The sequence below is a fragment of the Lynx canadensis genome, chromosome D4 (genome assembly GCF_007474595.2).
Source record: "Lynx canadensis isolate LIC74 chromosome D4, mLynCan4.pri.v2, whole genome shotgun sequence".
In the NCBI taxonomy this organism is placed as follows: Eukaryota; Metazoa; Chordata; class Mammalia; order Carnivora; family Felidae; genus Lynx; species Lynx canadensis.
Genome location: NC_044315.2, coordinates 80282953 through 80309594, shown reverse-complemented (window position 1 = coordinate 80309594; position 26642 = coordinate 80282953). Strand labels below are relative to the sequence as shown.

Genomic DNA, 26642 nt, shown 5'->3' with positions numbered 1-26642 from the left:
CTGCTCTGAGCCTCAGTTTCCCCACCTGGAAATAGCACCTACTACTGCACGTAGAAGCTTATTATGGACCCCACAACATGATAAGTTTTTGTAAGCTTTTTCTTATGTAATGCTTCCCCAAAACCCATGGCTAGCATCATGCCCATTTTACAGGCAGGGAAACTAAGGCTCAGAGGGGTTCAGTCCCAGGTCACATAGTTAGGAAGTACAGGGCAGGGTCTGGATCTAGGGCTATCTAACTCTGAAGTCTTGCTCTCACTCCTACACCCCTGTAAAGCATACCTCCTGCATGTGTTGGCATGCAGTTCACATCTCAACAAAAATAAGGTGAAAGGCCATAGTAGGTTCTCAGCTACAAACGCATCTCTCCTTACTGTGTCAGGCCTTGTTTCAGGACCTCCCGGCCCCGTGGGGAGCACACAGGAACTTGGGTAGTCACTCAAATGGCTCTGGGCAGTGGGAGCACAAGGCAGGGAGCATCCAGGGCCTAACCAGACAAGGAGGAGGAACGTTTGTGCAGAGCCTTGAAGAACGAAGGGAGGTTTGTCTTTGGGAGCTGGGAACCACCAGGCAAGTCAGGAGGAAGGAACAGCAAAGCCAAAGGCTGGGAGGTGTGACCCACACAGAGCAAGGCAAACACTTGAGGGGCATGGCTGGGGAAAGGGCCCGAGTGCCAGGAGTCCTGGCCTGCTCCCAGGCAGGAGGGAGAACAGGATCAGAGCTGGTGTCATCTCTGCAGAGGGCCTGGCTGGCCGCTGACACGGGGGGTCAGGAGTAGGACTTCCCCTGAGGCCTACCTGGAGCCCCTCCTCTGAGCAGGCTTCGGGGACCACCCCAGATCCCTTGCCACTCACCCATGGGTCAGAGTCTCCCCCAAGGGCCTCTTCCTCGGCCATCGCCAGGCTGGGCAGAGGGTAGGCGAGCCTCTCCCGACCACATCGACCTAATCGCGCAGGCCTATAAATAGGACCCCGTGGCTTAGTCTGAAATAGCTGTGCCAGGCCCAACTCCACAGGCATCACATGGGCACACGCAGTTCCGGAAATGGTCCTTGACACATTGGCACATTAAAACCCAAAACTTCCTCAGGAAACCATTGTTTCATGCTTTAATTCACTTTCTTAAACAAGAGGCAGTGGGTTAGGGAGAAGAGCCCACCCAACTCCTGCTGATTCCTGGCAGTGGCCCTTGTGACCCCTTCTCTGCTCCCTACTCTGGGGACCCTGAGCAAGCCACTACCTCTCTCTGGGCCTCAATTTCCCCAAACGTAACTAGGGTGGTTGGATGATTTTCTTAGGGCCCTTCTAGTCAGGATACTCCCTGGAAATATCTGGGAGACCCCCTACCCTACCCACCCAAATGTCCATCCCATTGTTGCCTCTTCTCCAGTTGACTTGGGAATTTTTTTCAATTATCAGCATTAAAAAAAAAAAGGAGAATTGCAAAAGGGAGAAATGAACAGGTCTTTGCCCTGTCACTGAAAGGCTGGGTGACCTTAGATGAGTCACTCTCTCTCTCTGGGCCCCAAATTCCTCAGCCATAAGATAAAGATGCTGGTGGGATGATTACAGATTTGTGGCCACACAGGACCCCCAAGGGGCAGATTACAACATGGATGGGGCTGTTATCAACCGACAGGGAAGTAAAGATAACAGAGGCTGTCAGCCTGCACCAGGCATATGCTTGGAACTTTATTCCCCACTCAGTTAATCCTCAACAACCCCCCTTTCCCCATCTCACAGATGAGTAAACTGAGGCTGAGGGATTAAGAGATGTGACTAGCAAGTCGGGGCCAGAGTGATGTTTCAGGCTCAGACCCGTTGTCTCTGGAGCCCAGGATGTAACCACACTCGGTGCTGCAGTGAGATGGGTGCCAGCGGCTCAGGTGTGCCGACCAACAGGGACATAACCCAACAAAGGCAGGGGACAAAGAGGGGAAGAGTGTTTTACCGTGGGAGTGACAAGGCTTTGCCCAGTGACACTCATTCTCTCCGACCAGTTTACGATGTTGCCCCTCCCGTCTGCCCTCCTCCCCACCTCTCGCCTGCTCTCAAATCCCAATGTTCAAATCACTCTTCAGCTCAAAACCTGTCCACGTCTCCCCGGCATCCAGAGGACGGAGACCCTGCACCTCCGGCCACTCCCCACCTCAGCCCCACATTCCTGCTTTAGCTACACGGTTCACTAGTCCCTACGCACAGTGGCTCCAGGTGGCCGTTGCCCACGCGAGTCCCTTGCCCAGAATGTCCAAGTGCCCCCTCAGCCCGGTGCCTGGCACAGAGTAGGAGAAGCCCTCTCTGGCTCCTGGAGGCCCTGGCATTTCTCCCAGTGCACTCCAGGCCTCAGCCGCCGCAAATCTGGGTCTCCAAGTGCAGGGTGGGGTCCGATTCACCTCCCCTCTGCAGCACAGAAGCTCAGCAAGGGTTGGCTGGGTAAATGAAAAGTTGCAAAGAGCAGAGAGAATGCTGAAAAGGGCACATTTCCCAGGACAGACCAACACCAAGCCTCAAAGCCTTGACTGAGGCACAGGGTCAGGACACCACGCTGTGGAAGAGACAAAAATTACACCCTCAGGACGCATCAGAGTGGGAACTGGAGCCAGCTCTTTCGAGGGCTCCTTCTAATCATGCAATCTGGGCAGGTCCTCTCTCCTGCTTTAAAACTTTCAGTGGCGCCCCAGTGGTTTAGGATAAAGTCCAAACTCTGGCCCTTGAGGGCCTGCATGCCCAGATGCTGCCTGGCCTCCAGTTCCTTCTGCAGCCAGGCTTTCTTCCAGTTCCTCAACGACTCCACATGCAAATGCTGTCCCTCTGCCTGGGGGCTCCCTCCCCTGCTCACGCAGCCACCTGCGGCCCCCTGTCCAGGTCTGGGCTTTCTCGGGGAGGCCTCAGTCATGTGTCCGGACAAAATGCCACCACGCCCACCAACTCCATGCGCTCTCATAACCCCTGTCACTTCCTCCTCAGCTGAAGAAAGGCTGGATCTGTTACGTGTATACCGGCTGACTATCAGACCCAAGACAGTACGGTCCATGAAGGATGGGAAAATCTTGTTCTTTGCTGATTCTCCAACACCAGTTCCGGGCCAAGCATCTGTCGACGCACACACGGTTGAATGAATGAGTGAATGAACAAATGAACCTATATGCGTAACTCAAGACCAGAAGGTGGTTAGAATCCAGGTGAACATTGGATGCAGGAAAACTGGGCCCCGACTAAGAAGATCAGAGAAGTAGGGAGATAAACTGAGCGGGGCAGCCTCCCAGGAGCAACAAGGAGAGAGTGCTTCCAGAAGAAGGTAACCAGAGAGGTGGTACGGGGAGACCTGAAGAAGTGCCACCGGATTTTGACAAGTAGGAGGTCACTGGGGCCACCCTGGCTGAACCAGAGTTCAGCGGAGGGGGGCATGAGGCGGGGGCACACTGCCAGGGGACAGCAGTGAAGGGGGCAGGGTAGCAAAGCTCTTAGTTAACAGGTACGCAGCTGGGCCTGAGCCGGTCTGGCCCTGCTCGGTCTGCAGAAGTGGGGAGAGCAGGAGACAGGTCCCTCTGTCACTGTTGCCAAAGGCACTGGCATGGCCTAACACTCTTTTTGGTGACAGATCACTTGGGGCAATTCAGTTTTGGGAGCTGTCAGGCCTCAGTTTCAAAAGCAGAAGCATCAGAACCAAGACAGGCCCCAGATCCCTCCTTTCTGGGCAGCCTCAGGGCTGGCCCTTCATCTGCAGAACCCTTAAGGTGCAGCTGAAGTGAGCCAAGTCCCTTCTCTGGGCCTAGCAGGCCTTCTAGCAATCCCAGGCTTCGTGGACAAAGCATTCAGGAGACCATCAAAAGGCAGTCGTATCTAAGCTCTGGGAAAGAGGAACAGCAGTGACGACTGTCCCTGCACCCCCCCCCCAAAGCCAGCTGGGTCACAGCAGATGAGTAAACCCTGGAGTCATTCAGCCCCTTCTCCTTTTGGCCACCAAGGGTGATGTCATGAGCTGGACGGGTGTTTTCCAGGCTCTCCAGACCGTTGCTATTGGAAATTCACCTCTGCTGCCGCATTGGAAGCTGGGCTTTCCCCCTAGCCGTGATCCTTCCCATTTCACAGTTCACAAAGCGTTAGCATCTATAAGCTTCTACAGTCCTCATGACAACCTTGTTAGGTGGGTGGGTGGGAGACCAATACACCCATTTTATGGGGGGAGAAACGGAGGCCCAAGCTGGGTCATGAAGTGGGTCTCTTGCTTCCAGCCCAGAACTCTGCATGGCAGCCTCCTGGGGTGGGGTGGGGGGGGGGGGGAGGGGGGGTCAGTGAATCTGATAGTCAGGTGGGCCCCACCCTGCCAGCTGTCCCAGGTGGGGATGACTCATCCACCTGCCCTGTGACTCACACAGCTTGCGTCCGCCTCTTACGGTCAACAAGCTGGAGGCTTGGCAGCCACGCCCCCGCATGTTCTCACCTCTCCAAAGCCTCCGGGGAGAATTCCTGTACCTCCAGGGAATCCACCCTCTCACGGAAGAGCTGACAGAGGCCCTGAGAGGGAAAGCGACTTTCCTCCAGCCACACTGTGAGAAGTAGCACAGCCAGGATAGGGCCCAGGTGCCCTGGCGTCCAGCCCAGCCCTTCCTTGTCTCTTCCCCACAGGATCCCGCCCTCGCCGGTGAGGAGCAAATGAGGCAATGGGCAGAAATGTGCTCCGAGCTTTACCAGAGAAACCTCAGGGACTCCCTCTGAATCCACTGTGGTGAGCAGCGGCTGCTTCCACTGTCCCCTCCAGACTCCCCTGGGCAGCCAGAGCTGGGCTTAGGAGGACTCAGGGGTGTCTGCACTACTGTACCTACCTTGCAGGGCTGTGAGGGGGAAGACGGCTGCTCCCGGCAGAGGTGCTGGGACCACGGCAGAAGCACTGATGTACAAGGGGGGTTATCAGCACGACCTGTAAACAAGGGGCCAAGAATCTCAAGGTCAGGTGCTCCAGGTCATCTGGTCAAATCCACATCTGATACTTCTACTCATCCCCAGAACCCCCCACCCACAATCACACAGCCCCTGCTTGCACAGCTCAAGCAACGGGGAACTCACTTCCTGCCAAGGCCGTAAGAGCATCTGTTGAAGAGTTTGGCTGGTTGAAAGAACTGTTGTTAGGATGAGCTAAAGTCTCTCTCCCTATGGCTTTGACCTGCTGGTCCGAGCTCTATCCGCTCGGATTACCCAGAAGAGGTCTGTCACCCCGTTTCCCAATGGCTCCTTAGAGACAAAGACAGTGATCTTGGGCCCCCCAGGTCTTGTACAAGTTGCATACCCCCTTTCCTCCAGCTTTTCCTGAGATGAGGTGTCTGGTTCCCTCTCTCCTCACCTTCCCCAGTCAGCTCCAAATGAACCTTGTGCCTACTGCCAGCACAAGACCCAGAATTTGACATTCAGGCAAGCTCTCTCCAGGGCAGGGCAAGCAGACTCTCACCTCCATCATTCCAGATATCATGCCTCTGTTCATCCAACCTAAAATGCCATCTGCATGTAGGCAAACACCAGGGCATGTCTGAATTCTGCTTAGGGTCAATGTCAGAGCTGTGGTTCAGGATTCTGGAGTTAGACAAAATGACCCCTCATTTAACTAACTGTGTAACTTGATCAGGTTACTTCACCCTGAGTCTCAGATTTCTTCTCTGTAAAAAGAAGGATTAGGTCAGAACTTATTCCATAGGCTATCATAAGGATTAAATGAGATAGAATACGTCAAGGGTTTTGTACGGTACATAGGTTTACTCTGATACTTAATTAAATCCCTAAGCCTTTTTTTAGAAATTATATTTTTCTCATTCTGTACTTGTGCAACTTGGGAACCCAAGCTGTTTACGTGGTCTACTATTGTAAGACCATATTATCATTATCTGGCAATAGGTCTTTCTCTCCTACCAGGCTGTGAGCCCTGCCAGACAGCTTGGTCTTTGAAGCCCCGCACATGAGCTGGCAAACAGCAAAAGCAGTGAGTATATGTGCTAGAAGACTGAACAAAGGACCAGCCAAGACTGGCCCCACAGTGGATGGTGCAGCCCAGCCCTTTGGGCCCCCGCCTTTCAGGGACAAACTGGATCTTCACCCTTCCCCAACGCCCCAGAGCCCCAGGCATCTACATTCAGGGGGGCAGCTAAGCAACCTGGCTCCCGCCTGCCCTGGAAAATTTCTCTGCCCAAACCAGCTGCTCCAAGCCAAGGACAGAGTCCAAGATCCCAAATGCAGTGGGGCGCCCTACAGGCTCCAGGGATTAAGACACAAATGAGCCCTGTTCTCAGCTGACGGCCAACGGCCCAGGCATTCCTGGTGTATTTCTGCATTGTGAGCGGCAGACATAAGCAAGGCAGGGCATCCGAAAAAGAGGCTGGGTGCTTCTCGGGGCCCCACAGTGCCACCTCTGTGGCCTTCCTCAGAGAGTTCCACCTGAAGGTGCCTGGTTCCATCCACACGGATCGATCAAAGCAGAGTTGGGTTGGGCTGTGTTCCTGCAAATGACTACTGACCTCTCACTTTCTGTTCATTCTGTGTGAGGATAAGCCTTCGAAATCCGCTCCCCCTTTTCTTCTACACACCTCCAGATCACACCCTCACCCTCACTGGTGGCACTACGTTTGTTCCTGAATGTAACTTGCTCCTCCCCCTGGTGCTCCCCATCTCAGCAATAGCACCACCATCCACCATCCACATGCTGGGCCAGGCCAGACCCCAGGGCAGCACCCTCCTCAACCTCCCCTGCTCTGGCACTCATGCCTCCCACACCACCTCGCCCGGCCCTGTCCTGCCGGCTCTACTCAGATGCATCGTCTTGTCCCCACCCCCACCGCCAACATCCTGGTCCAGGCGCCACGACCACTCTCTCATCTGGGTGACTACAGTGCTTGCTTCCCGACCGGTCCCCCCACCTCCTCTCTCCCCTACGGTGCAAGCCCAGACCACACCACTCCTCTGCTCAGACTCTTCCATGGTCCTCTTAGAGCCCCCCACCCCCCGATCAAGTCCAAGATCCTCAGCGAACTTTTCAACGCCCTTCATGATCTGTCGCTGCCAGTCCCCTGAGCTTCAGCCTCTTTAGTTCCTGTCTTCCACCCACACCCCTCCAAGCTCCAGCCAGGCGAAGCCGCACTCTGCCCCAAGTCCTCTTGTAATCTTCACACAGAGTCTCCTCTGTTCTAGAACCCTCTTCCATCCCTGTTCGTCACTTCTCCTTCCGCTCATGATCAAGCCCAGCTTTCCTCCAGGAAGTCTGCTATAACCTCCCCTCCCCCGTGAGGGTGAGCTCCTTGGAGCTCCCACAGGCCTCTACTCTTCCTTGTCACACTGTATTACTTACGGTCCCTTTCCGAGTCAGCCTTCCCCGTTAGACTAAGATCTGCTCCCATGGATCCGAGTACCTAGCCTAAGGCCGAGGCCACCATAGCTCAAGAGGCACCGAAGGAAGAAGCTATGTGCATATACACACGTGTGCACACGTGCGTAGACATATACTCATGCACATGCACACGTTCACAGATGCTGAGAGTACAGGTGCTGCCATCTATGGGCAAAAAGAGCATTACACTCTTTCCCAGGCTGGGGACACTGGGAGCCCCAGGGTTGCAAATTTGGCTGGGTTTAGAATTAACTCCAGCGAGCTCCAAGTTAGACTATTTTCCGTTCTGGACCTTAAGGCTGCAGCAACTTAAAAACAAGGTCCACAAACCACTGACTCTAGTCCACCGCCCACATGCTCCAGAGGGAGCCATAAAGAGAGATGTTTCTTTCCAGCACTCACCATCCCAGCCTGGGGCCCTGGGGGCGCCTGTGCTCGATTATATCTCAGAGAGGGAGAAGGCACAGAAGGTTAGAGCTGCCCACCCCAGGAAAGGCTGACCTTCGTGTAGACAGTTCACTATTAGTGAAATTGTAAGTCACCAGGAAGCCCATTTGTCTAAGGTGGCTAAAGAGGAGCTTTTGGCCCTGGGGGTGGGGTTTGGGGGGGGCAGGGGGGAGCTGAAGCCAGAGGTGTTTTTCTCCTAAAAGACTGCTCCCGGCATATTGGGAGGACTGTTTCAGATTTGGTGGGAGAAACATGATATCTGTCTAGTAATCCCAGAAGGGTTCAAATGGCCACCCCAATGACAACAGTTATTTTCCGTGCACCTACCAAGTATCAGACTCTTTACATACATTCATGTCTCATCCCCATGATACTCGGCCAGGCAGGTATCATGGTTCCTATTTTGTGAAGGAAGGATACAAGCTCAGAGAGGTGAAACCATGGGCTGAGGGTCACACAAGATGTCTGTGCAGTTCCCACAAAGTCAGGCTGCCTCCAGGCATCTTGGTCTTGTTAAATTTCAAGCATTAAGGCTTGGCCTCATGCATACAAAAAAAAAAAAAAAAAAAAAAATATATATATATATATATATATATATATATATATATATATATAAAGCTTTGATTACTCTAGATCAGGGGTTAGCAAATTTTCACTGTAAATATGTTAGTAAATATGTTCCGCTTTGCAGGCCACATACCTTGTCTGTTGCATATTCTTCCTTGTTTGGTTTTAGGTTTGAGTTTTGTTTTGTTTTGTTTGGGTTTTCAGGGTGTCTTTTTTTTTTTTTTTAACAAACTTTTACAATGTAAAAACCATTCTTAGCTCAGAGGCATACAAAAACAGGCTGGGGCCTCCCAGAGGCTGTGGTTTGCAGCCTACAGACATGAGAGAAGAATGTCTATAATCTTAAGTATAAAAACTTCTGCTGGAAATGTTTAAGACAAATGATAGGTCCTTCAGCTGTGTTTCTCCTGGTTCAGATGGTTTCCTGCTGAGTCGCTCTTTCCTAAAGAAGGCCCCTACCTCGCTCTGCAATTAGGCAGCAAAATATGTCAAGGACTGTTCAGATTCTAGAAACTCATAGCTGTGGACTAAACCGTCTGGCTCCATGTTGGGAACAGAAGAGGGAGGCAAATACTATGGGTAGGAAGAATCTCAAAGATCTAGGCTCTAGTCTGGGCTCTTAATACGGGATTTAGAATCTTACTCGGCAAAGTGTTAACTCTGTAGCAACTTCTGCACTACCTGGGATCCTACGAGAACCTGGGATCCTACGAGAAACGCAGAGCCTCAGGCCCCACCCCAGACCTAACGAACCAGAATCTGCATTTTCACAAAATCCCCAGGTGATTCGTGTTCACAAAAAGCTTGAGATCTGCTAGAACATCTTTCGTGTCCACATACATTATTGTTAATACAACCCTTTCCTTGAGGAAAGAAAGGGTTTATTTTATTTTTTTTAACGTTTATTTATTTTTGAGACAGAGAGAAACAGAGCATGAATGGGGGAGGGTCAGAGAGAGGGAGACACAGAATCCAAAACAGGCTCCAGGCTCTGAGCTGTCAGCACAGAGCCCGACTCGGGGCTCGAACTCACGGACCGCGAGATCATGACCTGAGCCGAAGTCGGCCGCTTAACCGACTGAGCCACCCCAGCGCCCCAAAAGAAAGGGTTTAAAGACATCTCTCTTCATGTCAGAGGATTAAGTCTCTGACCTACCCTCTGCACCAGGGAGCTCAAAAAGCACCCTATTTGGGAAGCACAATCGACAGACCAAGACCTGCCATTGGGTCATGAAATCAAACCTTCAACTGGCAGAAAGGTAGAACCAGGAGAACCGGAGAAGGTGCCATTCTCCATTTCCCACTGGGGGGAGACCAGTCAGAGAGGGAAATGACTTTCCCAAGAAGACACTGCCAAGGAAAACTAGGGGTCTGGCCATGGTCAGGCTGTTTAATCTTCCCAGGCATTGGGTTTAACAACTGAACTCATTTTGGCTGTGTGCTTTACGACAATCAATTTCTGTCTCTGGGGTGCACGGGTGGCTCAGTCGGTTAAGGGTCTGACTCTTGATTTCGGCTCAGGTCATGATGTCACCATTGGTGAAAACAAGCCCCATGTTGCACTCTGGGCTAACAGCGCGGAGCCTGCTTGGGATTCTCTCTCTCTCTCCCTCCCTCTCTCTCTGCCCCTCCCCTGCTTGCACACACACACTGTCTCTCTCTCTCTCTCAAAATAAATAAATAAACATTAAAAAAATAATAATAATTAAAACTTTTTTTTTTTTTTTTTGCAAATCAAATACATTATTTCATTTCTTCAATCCCCTAGACTATTGGAATAAAAGATTTTAAATAAACGCGCATTTCTCTACTTAGGTAGAGACTACTTCTCAAACTCTTTTACAAATTAAATTTACAGTCCTTAATAACATGAGAAAATATGTCTGTCGCAATGCTGAAGAAAAAAAAAGAAGTCAGAATAGAAAAATTATAAATGTGGTATGACCACCATTATGTAGGGGTAAAAAAAAAAAAAAAAGTGCTGAAAATATCGGGAAGGAAATGCCCCCAAATGTTAGCAGTGATTATCTCACATTGGCAGAATTATGGACAGTTCTTTTTTTTAATTTTACTTTCTAAATTTCCTATCATAAGTATTCATTATAATTAGAAAAAGAAGGGAGGGGAAGTCCTTGGAAGAAATACCCCGTTTCCTATGGGTATACCGCCCATCCCACTTCGCCACTCCCAAAAAGTTAACTAGTGTTTACTGTGTCCACTGAGGGCCCAGCCTCGCCGTGGCGCTTACAGTAAGGGTCGGACCCCACCCGGAAGGCTCACATATACCGTCTCTCCCATGCCTGGTAAATAAGCCAGACCCAGATGTTATCCTTGTAGAGGCGGGAAAGTAATAGCACTATTTGCTTAAGTGAATTTAGCAGAATAAATAAATCCACCCCCACTGGCGTGGCCCCTTCAGCGAAGTTCCCGGAGAGAATCTATGACTGAAACCATTTCTGGAGCCCCCTGCGGAAGAGCCAGCGTCTGGGATGCTGTTATCCCTTAATCTGAGCATTGGGTGAAAGAGGTGTAGAGGGTCTCTCTGAGGCAGGACAGGAGGGACGAGGATGGGGAGGCCGGGAAGGAGGCTAGATGGCCACGTGGCCCCTGGGAGCTCACGTCTCCACACTTCACTTTCCTTATCTACAAAGTGGAGCCCATCATGACAACCCCAGGGCTATTGTGAGGCTCAAAGAAAAGAAGGTAAATCATTTCATCTCTCTAGGCTGAGCCTCAGTTTCCTCATCTGTGAAATGGAGTCAGTATCTCCTCCACAATAGGGCTGTTAAAAGATTAAACAAGACAGTGAACACAGCAAGCATGCTCCATACGGTGGCCATGATTCTTATTGCTTGTAGAACAGGGAATAAGATACTTAAATGAATCTTGGGCCTTAACTTGTTTATCTGCAATATGGGGCAACCAATTCAGTCCGCGAAGACCAAATTCATGAACAGCTGGATCCCCAGCTAGCACTGGAGTAGGTTAAACATAACAGGCTATGGACTCACTTGGAGGTGCACGTTTGTGCACTGAGCACAAAGCCTTCTGACTCAGAGCCCATCAGAGCCAGGAAAGCTTGATGTTATCCTGCCCACCCCTCTAGCACAAGGTGGACACGGGGGCACAAGTCACTCAGTACTTTGCCAGTGACAAAACCAGGACCCAAGTCCGGGCCTTCTGCTGCCCAGCCTCGCTCACCACGCCTGCTGATTTTCTCTGCGCTGCCCTCAAATTGTTGATGTGGTCCCGGGCAGGACAGGGGAGAGCAGGCCTATGGTAGGGGAGCATGAGTGGGGGAAGGGGACAGGGAAGGGGAAGCCAGAGAGCAGCAGGAACCCAGCCTGCCTGTGGTCTACAAATTCACAAACCACATCAGGCTGAAATATGACACAAGTTCACTGAGTTGAAAGGGAGGAGGTATTTTTGTTTAACATACCCCAGCTGCCTAAACGCGGGTCTCTCCCTTTCCCTCCCTGCAAAAATGCATAATTCCTGGGATCTGCTTTTCCCTGCTTGCTTCTGCCAAAGGGGAGATGGCCCTGGCTGGGACCCCAACTCACCGAGTGACCTAGGACAAGTGATCTTGTGTTCTCTCAGAGCCTTGATTCCCTGAAACGGAAGGGAGACTGACCTATGCTCTGGAGTCCTGTTGATAGTACAGAAAAGGATGAATTTCCAAACAGTACCGGGAGGTTCTTCAGGCCTCTCTGCTGCAGGGCTGAGCGCCCCAAGCTGTGTGCACTGACCCAGATCCCTTGTCACAGCCACAGCGAAGCCCCCAGCAGTGCTCATAATGTCAGGACTACAAGGAAACTTCAGGATAACAATGAGTGCAGGGATTAAGAGCTCTGTAGTCAAAACTCCAGAATCCTGGCGCCCATTATCTTTAACAACGAAACTCGAGACACATTATTTAGGCTCGGGTACCTCATCTGTAAAAGGGGAAAACAGTAGTACCTAAGAGGAACAGTTGCGAGGAATCAAGGAAGTAATTAATGTTCCAGCAGCTGGTACACTAAAATGTGTATTATTATTATCATGCCAACCAACGCCACCTCCCCCCTCCCCATTTTACAGATGAGGAAACTGAGGTCCAAAGAGCCAGGCGTTGCCACAGGTCACTCCGAAGAACCAAGGCTGCAGCTCCACTCCCAAGTCAATGCTTCTGACTTCTCTCGGTTTCTAATAAGCAAATATACACACTCAGAGGCTGTAGTTACAGACTGTAAAGTCTGCTTGAAGAAAACCAGAGATCAGTGCCTCAGCAAAGGAATACAGATCATGAAGACATCATCTCAGGGACCTACCTGGCAACTTCTCAAGAAAGACCCAAACTACACACAGGAGTAGGGAGAAGTGACCTAGTGCACCGGATGGCTGAGAAGTGTAAAGGCATCCGGTCAACAGCTCTTGCTCATAATAGCTTGGCAAAGTGCACGTGTGGCTGCCTCTGGGGAAAGAACGGGGGCTGGAGGGATGAAGCTTACACTATACTCTTCTCTGTGTTTGAATCTTCAGTGCTATTTTTTTTCTGCTTTAAAAATAATAAAATAGAAGAGAAACAACACTGCAAAAAAATAAATAATAATTTAGCAGCCTCGTCCGGTAGCTATCAGCCTATCGTCTGCTTTCAGATGAAATTTAGAGAGGGTTCCAAGACCTCCAGCTGGGTTTCCAGAATCTGCAACTCTGATCTGTCATGGTGGCCACTGCTCTGGTTCAGACCTGCACTGTCTTTACCCTGGACCATGCAACAGCCTCTTCAGGCTCCCCCTGCCTCCAGTTTGCCCCTTCCAGTGCATCCCCTACATCAACGACCAGATCAGTGAGAGTTTTTATCAATTGCTGTGGTCGAAAACCTTTCTCAGCTCTTCATTGCCTTCAGGATAAAGTCCAAACCCTCAGTTTACAATCTTTATTTACAGTCTCAACCCCCACAGCTGCACCCTTCCTTCACTGCTATTCTAGCCATGGATGGCTCAAGAAACCTCAGTACCTTTGCACAAGCTATTCCTGTTTCTTAGAATGTCTTTTCCCTCGACTCCTTTAACTCCTGGGAACCTGTTACTGATTTCTGAGGACTGGGTCGCCCAAACATTCTTAGTCGCCCCTTTATGGACTGAAATAACTCTCGGTATCACATGATTGTGTCAACCGCTATGGATGAGAAGTATCTTGAGGACAGAGAACTTTGTCCTCCTCGAGGGTCTTGGGCCTTCACAGGGCAAGGTATAGGACACAGGCCCAGAAAAGTGTTGAATTGAGGAAGGAGGGCAGGAAGGAAATGCCATGAGAGGCAAACCCCTCCCTCCCCCCCCCCCCCAGCTCCCGGGAGCTGCCTGCTTTCCTAGGTTTGTGTTAGTTCGTAATAAAAAAAAAAAAACTATGGAAAATTCTGGAGTAAAGTTCCCTTCCCTGATTCACACGGAAACCTTCTTTGCTGCCGTGTAACTGCCCCCGGGTGCCAACCCAAGCTCCCCGGCTGTTTACAATTTTCCTGGCATTTATAAATAGCAAGGCCTCAGAAAGGAAAGTGGAATTTCAAGGGAGTTGGATGCTGCCTGTCCCCCCATCCCACCCTTCCTTCTCTCAGAGGCCCAAGCCTCTTCCCCTTAACATCCCCTAGAAACACCAACCAGCACCCCCAAGTGTGGGGATGGGGAGGGGAGAGGATGTCTTAATGAATGGAACACTCAAGAAAGAGTGAAAAGCTCCACCAGCTAGAAGGACTCAGCTTAAAGGCCAACTGGAACTGGGTCCTAGCCCTGCCCTTTTGTCACCGTGTGACTGTGAGCCCATCACAAACTTTCTGAGCCCTGCGGTTGTCTCAGCTGTGGAATGGGGTTGAGGCGACACTCCAGCAAGCTATGGTCACTGCAAAGGGGTGCAGCAAGAGGTCCCAGTGCCCTGGTCAGAAATGTGGTCCTGGGAGAACAGGACCTACAGGATTAAGTGTTTGAAAAGTCTCCAGGAGCCAAACAAAACCACAGGCTCCTCCCCAGGGCCCCCACTTCCACAAAGCCGGAGTCACCCCCAGAACAGCCCTTGAATGCCTTTGGCTCTTTGGAGTGCTGGCTGTTTTAAAGATGCCCTCTCTGCTCTGTGGAAGGTATAAAGGCGGGATAAAGAGTGTATGCCTGGGCACATAGAGGGCCACAAAGGAAACCAATGGCCCCTCCCCACCCAAAGTCTCCCCGTGCCTTCCAAAAACTTGCCCTTGACAACCGCCCAGAGCAGCCGGCCTGCACTGGGCCAGGGGGACACTGCTGTGACCAGATTCTGGGTGGTGATCAGCCCCCAGAAGAGATGGGGACCCAGGGAGAAAGGGAGACTCCAATCACTGTCTTCAACTCTGAACGAAGTTTTCCGTGTGAGTCAGAGAAACCAGCGTACATTGCAGGGCCGAGGAGGACAAGGCACCGTCAGGTTAACAACTGCAAGCAGATTTCAGACGGCGAGTACAAGGAAGAAGTTTCTAACAGACCTGGGCCCAAAAAGAGGAAGGAGGCGGAGGGCTCCTCGTCGCCCGGGGAGAGCAGGCGAAGGCATTATTACCTTGGAGTCGAGGTTCCGCCGCCGAGCACACTCTCCGGCGGAGCCACCGCCCAAAACGCAGACGCGCGGCCACCTGCAAGCCCGGGTCGGATACACCGAGTGCCCGAGCGCCGGGGTGACCCTGAGCCCAGGTCCCTCACCCGCGGGGGCGGGGTCAAGGTTAGCTCAGGTGCTTGCAGCACAGCGGGGCCTGTAGGTGGAGGCCCGGCCTCCCTCCTCCCCGGCCCTAGCCCCCCTAATCCAACCCTTCTTGGTTCCCTGGGAGACCAGCAGGGTGAGGGAGGAAGCCCTTCTCCAGCGATGCCCCGCTGCCGGGACGAGCTCCGACCTAGAGGGGAGCGAGAAGGACCCAGATGCCCGGGATCCCCAAGACGTCCGGGGCCGGGGCCGTGGCCGCCCCCCTCCCTTACCTGCTGCGGAGGCGCTGGCGACGACGGCTGCAGGGTCCAGCTGTGCTCAGCTGGTTCCGGGCGGCGGAGCGGGGGCTGTGCGCCCGTTCGGACGCGGTGGGCCGGGCGCGGGCGGGAGCCGCCCTCGGGGCGGGGCGGCGGGGCCGGGGCGGGGTGGGGGGGGGGTGGGAGTGGGGGAGGAGCGCCGGCCCCCCCACGCAGGCAGCTGGGCAGACGGCGACTCCGGCTGCAGACTTGCATTCGTCCCGGGCGGTCTGCACTACTTTGCCAAACCCCCTCGCTACATCCGCGCGAGGAAGACAACCGCACCCCGCCTTCCCGGGAATAAACGGAGTTTCGGGGCACCGCGGGGAGATCTCCAGGAGGTTGGGGGTCGTCGGGAGCCGGGGGGAAGAGACCCAGAGTAGTAGCTCCTGGGCTGGGCTGGGGCCAAAGAGGCTGGGATGGGCGGCGCGCCTTGCTCAGCTGGGATCAACCAGGCAGATTTCAGCTTCTGGGAGTGCCGACTTCAGGAGGCAAAGCCCCCTGCAGGAGAGCCTGAGATGGGCCACCAGCAAAAGAAGGGAGATGTGCAAGCAGCTGCTAGACCCACTGAAAGAAAGGAGAACGTTTCCCAACTTCATTCAGAATGAAAGAACAAGAAATGCCAAGTGCATCCCTGTCCTTCAAACAGAACCTTCAAAAAGAATCTTGAGGGCCTTTGGAATCATAAGGCCTTGTTTGGAACTGCTGACACTCAGCAGGCCTGTAACTTTGGGCAAGTGACAGCAACATTATTGAAGTGTCACTTCGTCCCTTGTGAAATGGATATAATGATTGCCTCCTCGTGGGGCTGTTGGGAAGACGCAGGGAAAGAAAGACTGAGCACAAGGGCAGGTACTGTGGCTTCTCCACAAATGGTCGTTCTTATCAGTGTGAGGGCAGACGTTCTTTTCCGTGATCCAGAACATCCTCGTTGTCAAAAAGATGAGTGCGAGGTCACTTTTGAACAAATGTTAATGTTTTCTTCACCTCAGCAGCTTCTCACGTGGATTTGAGAGACAGGCGTGTGTGATGGCACAGGGCACAGGGCGGCCTTCCCTTCCAACAGGCCCGCTGCGAACGTGGGTTCTCAGGCCTCTTGCCTGAGTTGCCCTGTGCCTCCAAGTGGGAGGACTCCCACACCAGGAAACCGGACCAGACGACTCAAGATGTCCATTGCCAGCCTAGGGGCTGGGGGCGGCCCCATGTTCAGCTGGGTCAAACCTCCCTCTGACACAAGGGAAAATGTACCAAGTCAGTACCTTCCAGGTTCTGGGGATCAGAGCAGGAAGAGCTGGTGTTTAAGTAGCAGAGAAGGCAAGAACACCATACTCACTTCCTGGTTTGTTTGTTTTTTTTTTTTCTGGTTTTTCCACGGAGTGGCAGCCAGGGAAGCCACAGGGCCTGGGGAATCCCGGCTCAGCTCTTCCTTCCCCACTCCCTTCTGCAACTCTAGTAATTACAGGAACCATTCCTTGAACACCTCAGGCCATGTTCTGGGCTTCCCTTGTGCTCCTGACTTTCATCCTCAGCTCCCCACCCACATCCCCCCCCCCCCCACATCTACTGCCACCTTTCCTGGCTAGGGAAACTCTACTCAGCTCCACTTTCTCTAAGGACTGAAGCAGGGTGCCCACCCCACAGAGAGGCTCACCCCCTCTCTCCGCCACTCTCCGCTTTTTTCAGAGGCTGCCTGTGGCCGCCTGTGCGCCGGGTGGGGAGAAAGGCAGAGACCCACGATTCAGCTCTGAGCTCTTTGATTATAATCCCTCTCATACACATGCCTTGGGTTTATCCAACATATCATTTTCAACCCTAGCAGCTTCTCTCCAGCAAAGAAAGGCAAACCTCTGAATCTGTGTCTCCACAGAACTGGAGAACATCAGATTGAGATGCAGGAAACATCTGGGAACATCTGGACCAGGCTCTCGCTTTAGAAATGGGGAAACTGAGGCCAGTGGAGTAGAGGCTTTCACACACAACCCTGTGATGGTTCTACTTACTGGAGAGACACGTGAGCATAAGCTGCTGCCAGAAAGAATTAAAAATAATGGTGATGAGGACAACGATGGTAACTTCTACTGGAGGGACAAGCAAGTTCCTAGTGCTTTGCTTTGCATACATCAACACGTGTGTTTCATAGCTGGGCAGGATAGATCTTGGCCTGACCTTTTAGTCAGGGCCAAGTTGGCCTCGCATGGGTGCTAAGAAGTCTCCTCTGTGTTGGTATCTTCTCATTTCTCTCTAGACTTCTGTTTGTACTCCTCTCCCCACTGGGTACCCACCGCCTACAGGCATCAGTAAGGCCTTTTCTGCCCTGGACCCTCACCTTCAGAGTGAATGGCTTCTCGTTCTTGACAATATGGACCCCCTCTCATGGTGGAAGTTGGATGTATCCTTTTGCCAGAAGACCTACCTCCCCCCACCCAGGAGTGAGGGTGGGGGAAACAAAGGCCACACACAGGCTACACGGTAATTTGGAGGTGTTGCTCCCCTTTGTGAGAATGCCTCTCCCCACCCACAGGAGTGGCCCTCCCTTGGCACCTGTGTTTGTACCATAAACCCCACCCCACCCCACACACAGTTGACTGTATTAGGAGTAGACACAAAAACCAAACAGGACTACCAGAATTTGGAATTAAAGTTTGGGTTATGATGATTATGTTTAATTAACTGGGCCTGTGGGAACCGGCCATCTCTGAAGGCCAAGACCACCATTTTGAGGGGACCATCTTCCACAGAGAAAGCCAGTGAGACCCTCATTAAATGGCTTGAGGGATGTGGGTAAATCGGTGTGGAGAAACTCAGAGAGGAGAAGGCTGGGCTGGCTGGGGAAGACTTGGGGATCTACTGGGGCTCTTTTGGATACAGAGCTCTCCTGAAGCTGGCCTCAGAAAAATAAGTTATTAGGACAAGCATTTATTGAGCATCGAATGCCTTACAGCAGGTTCCTAGAAGCAGAGCATAAGATCAGGATTTTGTGCAAAAGATTAATTGAAGAGATGCTCTTAGGTGATCCTGCAATGTCCCAAGGAGCCTTGGAACAGGGATGCAGCTGGGCCTTGGGGTCAGGCCAGATGCAGGCCCGAGTACAAAGGCTACCTGGAAAGGGCTTTGGCTCCATTGTCCATCTCTGCCCATCTGTTTTCAAAACGGACAAGCATCTCTGCTTTCCACAAAATGGCTTTTACCAGCAGGGAACCGGAATCTTTGTTTGTGGCCCACATGCTAACTTGGGTCGGATGCCTACCCTTTATCCAGTTGACTCTAGCCACAGAGACAGGGTCATATTGCACAAACCTGGCTGCTCCCACTATAACCTGTAGATGGAGAGAAAGGGGGAGGGAAACCAGGCAGAGAAGACAGTGTCGCTGGGCAGGAGGATTCAGTTGGCCTTGAAAGGATAGAAAGAATAAGATTGGAGGTGAGGAATGGGCTGGAATCTTCTGCTCTGGGCACAGAATAAGCAAAGGTGTGGAGGTCAGAGGAAGACAGGCCTGGAAGACGGGTGGGAGTCTGGGCACCTTCAGTGATGTGCTAGAACTAGCTTCAATCAGCTCACAAGAGCTGCCGGTAAATTTCCAGGAATTTTGACAGCTGGTTGTTAAACACAGCCTGTCCACAGCTACACACAGCTGGCCCTATGACAGTGGGATAATAAAAACTAAAACTGTAATTATAACTGCCACATTTTGAGTGCTTCCTGGCCATGTTATCATGCCAATTTATTACATCAATTAAGCCTTACAACTACCTCCAAGTTAGGTATAGTCTTCAAGTTTTCAAATACATAAACAGGCTCAGAAAAGTAACCTGCTTATGTTTCCACAGCTGGGCGAGTGATAGAACTGGAATCCAAATCCAGGTATGTCTCCAAAGCCCAGGTTCTTTTTTTTTTTTTTTTAACTTTTTTTTTTAATGTTTCTTTTTATTTTTGAGAGAGAGAGAGAGAGAGACAGCATGCGTGGGAGAGGGGCAGAGAGGGAAAAAGACCCAGAATCTGAAGCAGGTTCCAGGCTCTGAGCTATCAGCACAGAGCCTGATGCGGGGTTCAGACTCACGAGCCGTGAGATCATGACCTGAGCCAAAGTCAGACGCTCAACCAACTAAGCCACCCAGGTACCCCAAGCCCGGGTTCTTTCTATAGCCAAGGTGAAGGGAGTCAGGGGGAAGGCGAGGCTTCTCCCAGGCCTCTCATTGAGGATCAGGGATTACTTAATTTCATCTTGACAGTGTTAGGGCCTGATGTTGGGCCCTTCCCTGTACACTTCCTATAATGTTTTGTAACAACTCACTATTTATTTATATGGAAGGTATTTGGAGTTGTTTAAGAAATGTAGACCTATTTTAAGAAAGATTATAAACTGCTGTGCTTTAGAAATAAGAATTCATAAAGCCCCTAATGTGCACACACCAAAAAAAAAAAAAAAATCTTTGAGGCAGTGCTATTTTTATATTCTTTTATGTACCCACAGAAGAAGTGCATGGTCTGTGTTTTTTCCTTACTTATTATTTACTTACTGCTTTTCTGAGTACTAGTTATGTGCCGAGCCCTGCGCTTATGGCTAAGGGCATGGAGATGAATCAGCCATAGACTCAACCCTTGCAGGGCCTGTGGCCAAGGAAACCGACAATTACAATAGGCTGTTATAAAGACTAAGACAGAGAAAGCTTGGGAGGGGATGGAATGAGGCTGGGGGACACAGACAGGGTCCAAGAAGGCTTACAAAGAAGCAGATGAGCCAGGCCTTGGAGGACACTTCTCTGGGCCTCAGTTTCTTCATCTGGTAACTGTGTCCACCTCCAAGAGTTGTGGGAAAATGAAATGAAGCCAGGCAGCAGGAGGACAGCAGTATTCATAGGGGCCTGTTCTAGGCATCCTATCCTTCAAATCTGACAGCAAGTTCCCCGGACTGAAACTATACTCACTCCCAGATCAGAGACGGGGAAACGGAGGCTCAGAGAGGTGACGTCACTTGTTTATGTTGCACAGCTGGGAGATGGCACAGATGGAACGAGAACTGAGATTTCACTCCAAGGCCACCATCTCCCGCGTGGGACCGACAGCGTGCCAGCCCAGAAGGCATGGGGCCGCTGGGAAGTTGTCGAAGGCTCTCGTGCAGGAGACTGACACTGTTGGAGCCGGCTCAAGAAGAAGTTTCCACGGAAGGGGACAAGGGCCCGCTGGCCCCACAGCCCGTGCCTGCCAGGGATTTAGCAGGAAGAGCTGGCTTTTGTTCTAGATGAATCGGCCCAGCTGTTTCTGAAAGCCCAGCCCCACTCTTCTGGGCTCAGCGGACCAGAAGGCATTCAGCTGTCCCCGCAGGTCACCAGTGGGGTGGGAGAGTGCAGTACTTTGTCCACTGGACTGCACCGTTTACAGAGAATTATATTATCACAACACGGAACAATGGGCTTTTTTTTTTTTTTTTAATAATGTTGTGCTGCATCTTGGGTAGCAAGTGGTAGTGGAAACACAATCAGGACAGCAAAGCGTTGCCCTCTTTGGAATTTGGAGAAACAAAAATATAAATAAACACATACATACATACCACTTAGAATAGCTGATTGGATTAAGGTTTTAGTCAAAAGTTGTTCTGGGTCCTCCGCTCGGCTCCTCTTCCTTTCCTTTCTCCCAGTGCTTCTCTTTTTCTTCCCCCATCCCTCTCTTCCTCCCTCTCCTCTTCCCCTTTCTCACCACGGATGCTGCATTAGCAGCACTTTGCTGGAGTCCAAATAGACTCGCCTGGGGGAATTAGGATACCTGAGTCCACACCCTGTCCTGCCTCTTTCTTGCAGGATGATCCAGGGCAAGCCACTCACTTCTCGGAGCCTCCGTTATGCCATCTGCAAACTGGGACAGTAGAAGTAACCACCTCTAGGCGGTGTTATAGCTGGCTCACAAAACCAGGCATTTTTTGGCCCCTGCTTCTGCTGCACTGGCCCCAGGGAGATCCAGAGGACATCTGTCTCATAAGATCTAGCAAACTGTCCTTCACCAGTTAGTCTTTAGGTCAAGCCACTGTAGCTTGTCTTACCTTATGGCTGCAATTTGTACGAATGTCTTCAGATGCTCACAGTGCAAATGCAATCATTTCAATTCTTTTCCTTTAAAAAAAAAGTTTTTTTTTTAAACATTTATTTGTTTTTGAGAGAGAGAGCGGGAGCGGGAGAGGGCCAGAAAGAGGGAGACAGAGGATCTGAAGCAGGCTCTGCACAGTGAGTACAGAGCCTGATGCAGGGCTTGAGCTCTTGAACCGTGAGATCATGACCTGAGCTGAAATCAAGAGTCGGCAGCTTAACTGACTGAACCACCTTGTTTTTCAAATCAAAGCCACAGACTTGAGAAACCCAATGCCTGATGAACAAGAAGCTCAAAGTTTCCCTGATGGGGCTTTTCTTTTCTTCTTTGTTCCCAAACTCCAAGGCTGACGCGTCCCAGCACGGAGAGGGTCAGCCCACACCCACAGCAAGCTGGCAACCTGGAGTTTTGCTTTTTCCCTGGTGCACAGTCTTGCCGTTTTAGCCCCAACCTCAGACAGATGCCCCTCAGACCCAGGTCCCTGGGCAGGTGCCAGGGGCCTCCATGAGCAGTCCAGCTCCCTCACTGCTTAGCCCAGACGCTGCACTCAAGTTTCTGACATGGCCATTCTCCAGGGTCCTGGCCTGCCAGTCTCCACCTCACAATTTGTAAGCATATCCGCCCTCAAGGACTCCAAATCTCCCTCTTTTTTTGGTCTCCAAGTGCCTCCCATGTCCCCCTTCAGAGATGAGAGGGAGCAACCTTCAGGCAGTAAAAGGTGAATTATCCCAAGACTTTTAAGTTCCTCTTTCTCTAGAGATGAAAAAAGGAAAAAAAAAAAAAGCCAGTTAAATGTTCAGCAAGAAACCTATGACACCTCTCTCAAAATATACATGGCGTAAAATACAATCGGCCTCATTTTATGGAACCCATGAGAAGCTACGGGAAGCTTATGTGCGAAGGGCCATGGCTCGGCAGGCTTTGCATTTTATCACCATCCAGATAAGTTGCTTCAGCCTGGCACTGGTGGCCACACATGATCTGGCCTTGCCTTATCTCTCCAGCTGTATCTCGTCCCCTCCCACCTGCCACTGAATCACCTGCTGATCTCCCAGCAGATCCTACTCTCTGTCACCTTGACACCTCCACGCGCTTGTACCCCAGTTCTCTCTCTTGGGATGGCCCATCTTGACCTTTGCCCCTGTTTAATCCTTCCCTGTATGTTCAGGTTCAGTTTCGGGGGAAGCTCCTTTGCAAAGCCTTCCATGACTGCTCCAGGTTATTTCACATTAGCTGCCCTTCCCTGCTCCCACAGTTCCCTGTGATGCGTCCATCACAGCACTAACTAGAAAATAATGCAGAAATAGGTTCCCCTGTTCTGTTATTCTTCATCCAAGAACCCTGCTTAATCCCCTTATAAATGATGGTTATTTGTAATGATTTAGTCACTGGTTTGTTTACTGTTCCCCCCCACCACCCCCCGCCACTAGACTGTGAGCTCCCTGAAGGCAGGGCCAGATTGTTCATTCTCTACTGCCTATGAAAGTGTCCAGCACAGCAACCTGGACAGAACAGACCCTCAATACGCACTTACTGGATTGAACTGAAATGGCACTTACCACACTGTGTTACAATCATCTGTTTATGTTTCTAGTGCTACCAGCGAATCCCTCGTGGGCAGGGGCCAAATCTCATTGGCCGTTTGCTCTTAGTGCCCAGCACAGAACTTGGCACACAATAGATCAGTAAATGTGGAATGAGTGAATGAATGAGTGAAATGACTTGTAAAAAACTAACATGAAGGCGGGATGAACAAGTGATCAAATAAAGGAATTCCAAACAACCTTTCTGAAACAACCATTTGACAGCTGTTACTTTCACTGTTTGAAATAAATATAAGGCTCCTCTCTCGATTCTGTTCACTGGTACTGTTGGAAAAAAAATTATAATGGAGTCGGTCAAGGCTAACCTTTAAAAAACAATCACCACAGAAATCCAATGACTGGAGTAGCCTCTTAATGAATAGGCAAGACATTGATATCAATTTACAGTAATTAGTAAGGCTAAGATACCCTCTTAAAATGTCTGCTTCCTTAACCTTCCAGATTTGTATCAAATATCACACTTAGTTTTTCCAAGTTTCATATTTTAAAACAACTTTATTCCCTGTAACAACAGTGATGTGTGTGTGTGTGTGTGTGTGTGTGTGTGTGTGTGTGTGTAAAGGGAAACTACTGTTTCTTCTCTACGACTCACACAGAAATTTACTTCTGAAACCAAATGTGAGGGTTTTTTTCCCCCCACACTGACCAATTCTGTGATGCCAGTAGGGTATCCTACAATTCAGTTCTGTTCTGACACTGTATATCTGGAGACAGCATCAAAGCCCCCCACAGGTTAAGGTTCGGTTCCACAAAGCTGTCTGCACCCCACTTTGGATGCCAATCGCAAGCGGATGCCTCCAGGACTTCTGACCCACCAGGCTATAAATCAAGGGTTCCCATTACCCCCTTCTCAGGTTCGATAACTTGCTAGAACAGCTCACAGAACTCAGGAAAACAATGGACTTACTCGGTTACCAGTGTATTATAAAGGATACAACTCAGGGACAGCAGGTGGAGGCATGCAGGGAGCAGAGTGTGGAGGAAAGAGCGAGGAGCCGTGCCCTCCAGAGGCACTAACCTCCCAACACCTCTCTGTGTTCGGCAAACTGTAAGCCCTCTGAACCCCACAGCTCAGGGATTTTTATGGAGGCCTTATCGTGTGGGCACCATCAATTATTAACTCAGTCTCAGTCCTTCTCCCCTTCCCAGGGGATGGGGGATTTGGGCTGAAAGTTCAAGCTTCTAATCATGGCTTGGTCTTTCTGGTGACCAGAACCATCTGAAGCTCTCCAGGAACCCCCACAAGGGTCTCCTCAGTAGAACAATAGATGCTCCTATCGACCAGGAAATTCCAAGGGATTCGGGAGCCCTGTGTCAGAAACTAGGGTCAAAGACCAAATATTAGAACAAAAGATGTTCCCAGCACCTTTATCGCTTAGGAAATTACAAAGGTTTTCAGATCTCTGTCTAGGAGCCAGGGACAAAGACCAAAATATATATTACTTACTGTACCCCCAAATCACAGCATTTGTTCCATAATATATACATGTTTAAGTGCTCATGGCATTACAAATACAGTAACTACTTAAATGTCTTCAACATGGTCTTTAAAAGAAAGTAGCCATATTTCCCCAACTTTTCTAAAGTCAGAGCATAGCAACTGATATAGGACTGACAACAATCAGAAACGTAAACCCAAGACGTCCTAGAATTTTCTGGATGGGAAGTCAGCACACCCACAAGTATTTCCATTTTTACATAGCTGTGATCACCACATCTAAACAATCACAAACACAGCTTTCCCCCACCCCCTCATATCATGTAGCAAACATTTTTCCCTGTTGCGATATATTCTTTATATTTCCTCTGAAAAAAATCATATCATCTCCTGAGCCTCACCCATAACCAACTGTAATCACTTCCTCTCCAATGACACCTCCCCAGGGCTCTCAACAGTTCAGCAGGCTAATAGGAGGAGGCTCTCTAGTCGGGGGAGAGGAACGTTCTGGAGTCACACACCTCCATGGAACCCTGGCTCTGACACTTCCTTGTTATGCCACCTTCAGCAGGCTACTTGTCATCTTTGATCTCAGTTTTCTCCGCTGTAAATTGGAAATAATAGTGCCTTATGTAGAGAGCTGGTGTAAGGATTAAATGTTTTTAAAAAATTTTTTTTTAATGTTTATTTTTGAGAGAGAGAACGAGTGCAAGCGGGGGAGGGACAGAGAGAGAGAGGGAGTCAGAGAATCCCAAGCAGCCTCCTGGGTGTCAGCACAAAGCCCGGTGTGGGGCTCAAACTCACAAACCGTGAGATCATTACCTGAGCTGAAGTCAGATGCTCAACCGACTGAGCCACCCAGGTGCCCCTCTATCTATATGTTTAAGTGAAAAAAACAAGGTGCAAATCAACATGTATGGAATGCCAGCATGTGTGTGTGAAGAATAATAAAGAAGAGAGAAGAGATATATGGGTCTGCTTGCACTTGTATAAAGTACTTTGTAAGGATACATCAGAAACTGGTAACACGGGTTGCCTCTGGGGAGAGTTCTGGTGGCTGGTAGATGGGGCAGAGAGGAGATTTTTCTGTGTATACCCTTTGTTGCCTTTGAATTTTAAACCATGTAAATGTATCATCCATTCAAAGTAATAACAATAACAGAAAGAAAACACAAGTTGTGAGACAGAAAAATATTGCTATATATGCTTTTTGCCAGAGATAGAAGAACTCACCTCCTGCAGAAAATTGCTTGCATGTTGGGAAAAAGCTTTCTCAGGTCTCAGGACCTCCTGGCTGTGCAAACCAAAGCCTGGAGCCCAGTCTGGAGGGGAAAGGTTAAAACCATCCAATAGTAAAGGATGACCTCTCTGGGTGAAGAGGTAGCTCTGATTTGAAGCAATTCTTTACCCAAGGAAACTGGAGTTTGGGGCACTGGGAATTGGGGGAAAGAAAAGGAAAGAGGAGGGACTTAATAAGAACAGGAGATAAGAATGGTCCTCCAGGGCTGAGACAGCTCCCCATGATGGCACAAGGCTGAAGGCCTTTAGGACCAGTGACTCGGGTTTTAGGGGGACCCAAATCTTGCTACTGTGGATGTGGCAGGATGTGAAGCCTCAAACTGGTTTAAAACCAAGACAGTGTATAGCTGAGCTTTTCTTTGCCCAGAACTATTTTCTCTCACTTATTCTGCAGCTTGAGTGTTGAATCTTCCCTATCCTTAAGAAAAGGGAAATCTTTTCTTTCTCTTTCTTGGTCTGTTTGTATTAATTGCTGATGATCCAGACTCTAGATTTACTAGGTCACCAAGTCATCTGCTAAAGAACTAGAGAACAGGAACTGGAATAGAGAAAGAAGGAAGTACTGTGGAGGAGACCAAAAGAAGAAAGAAAGATTTTTCTCTAAACCAGAAGGGCAGAGGGTTGGAGGTGAGCAAAGTGATGGGGAGGTTTGCCATAAGGACCAAACTGGTCTGAGAGCTGATCTGGGGCAGTTTACCAAAAGGGAAGAGGACCCAAAGCTCAACTGAGGCAGGTGAATGGAACTAGCAAAGAAGGCTTCAAGGGACACTGTTTGAGCATCGAGGAACAGAGCGAGAGTGGAGGCATTATTGCCTCAGATCGCTCAACCATGACCAGAGGGAGAACCT

General features: G+C 50.3%; 1 protein-coding gene and 1 long non-coding RNA gene across 5 annotated transcripts in view; one reads left to right on the top strand and one right to left on the bottom strand.

The window, feature by feature from the left end:
• Nucleotides 1-15450, bottom strand: part of GSN (gelsolin) — a 53948-nt gene extending 38498 nt beyond the window's left edge. Inside the window, exons 1-2 of one of the 3 annotated variants that reach the window (XM_030294343.1) lie at nt 15351-15450; nt 4826-4920 (exon numbers count right to left, since the gene is read on the bottom strand). Coding sequence is in view for 1 of the 3 variants with exons in the window: in XM_030294340.1 (XP_030150200.1) it covers nt 855-896 (42 nt within the window). In the remaining 2 variants the exon portion in view is untranslated. Of the gene's footprint in view, nt 1-854; nt 958-4825; nt 4921-14940; nt 15107-15350 lie in introns of those variants that run through there. The other 2 variants (XM_032595639.1, XM_030294340.1) reach the window with 2 other exon arrangements.
• LOC115499124 lies at nt 15019-20922 on the top strand. 2 transcript variants are annotated; one of them, XR_004344372.1, is made up of 4 exons: nt 15019-15099; nt 17620-17843; nt 19203-19236; nt 20365-20922. It is a non-coding gene; the product is annotated as an uncharacterized LOC115499124 (long non-coding RNA). The 2 variants fall into 2 exon arrangements; XR_004344371.1 differs by lacking the exon at nt 15019-15099 and having other exon boundaries at nt 15747-17843.
• Nucleotides 20923-26642: the final 5720 nt, after the last annotated feature.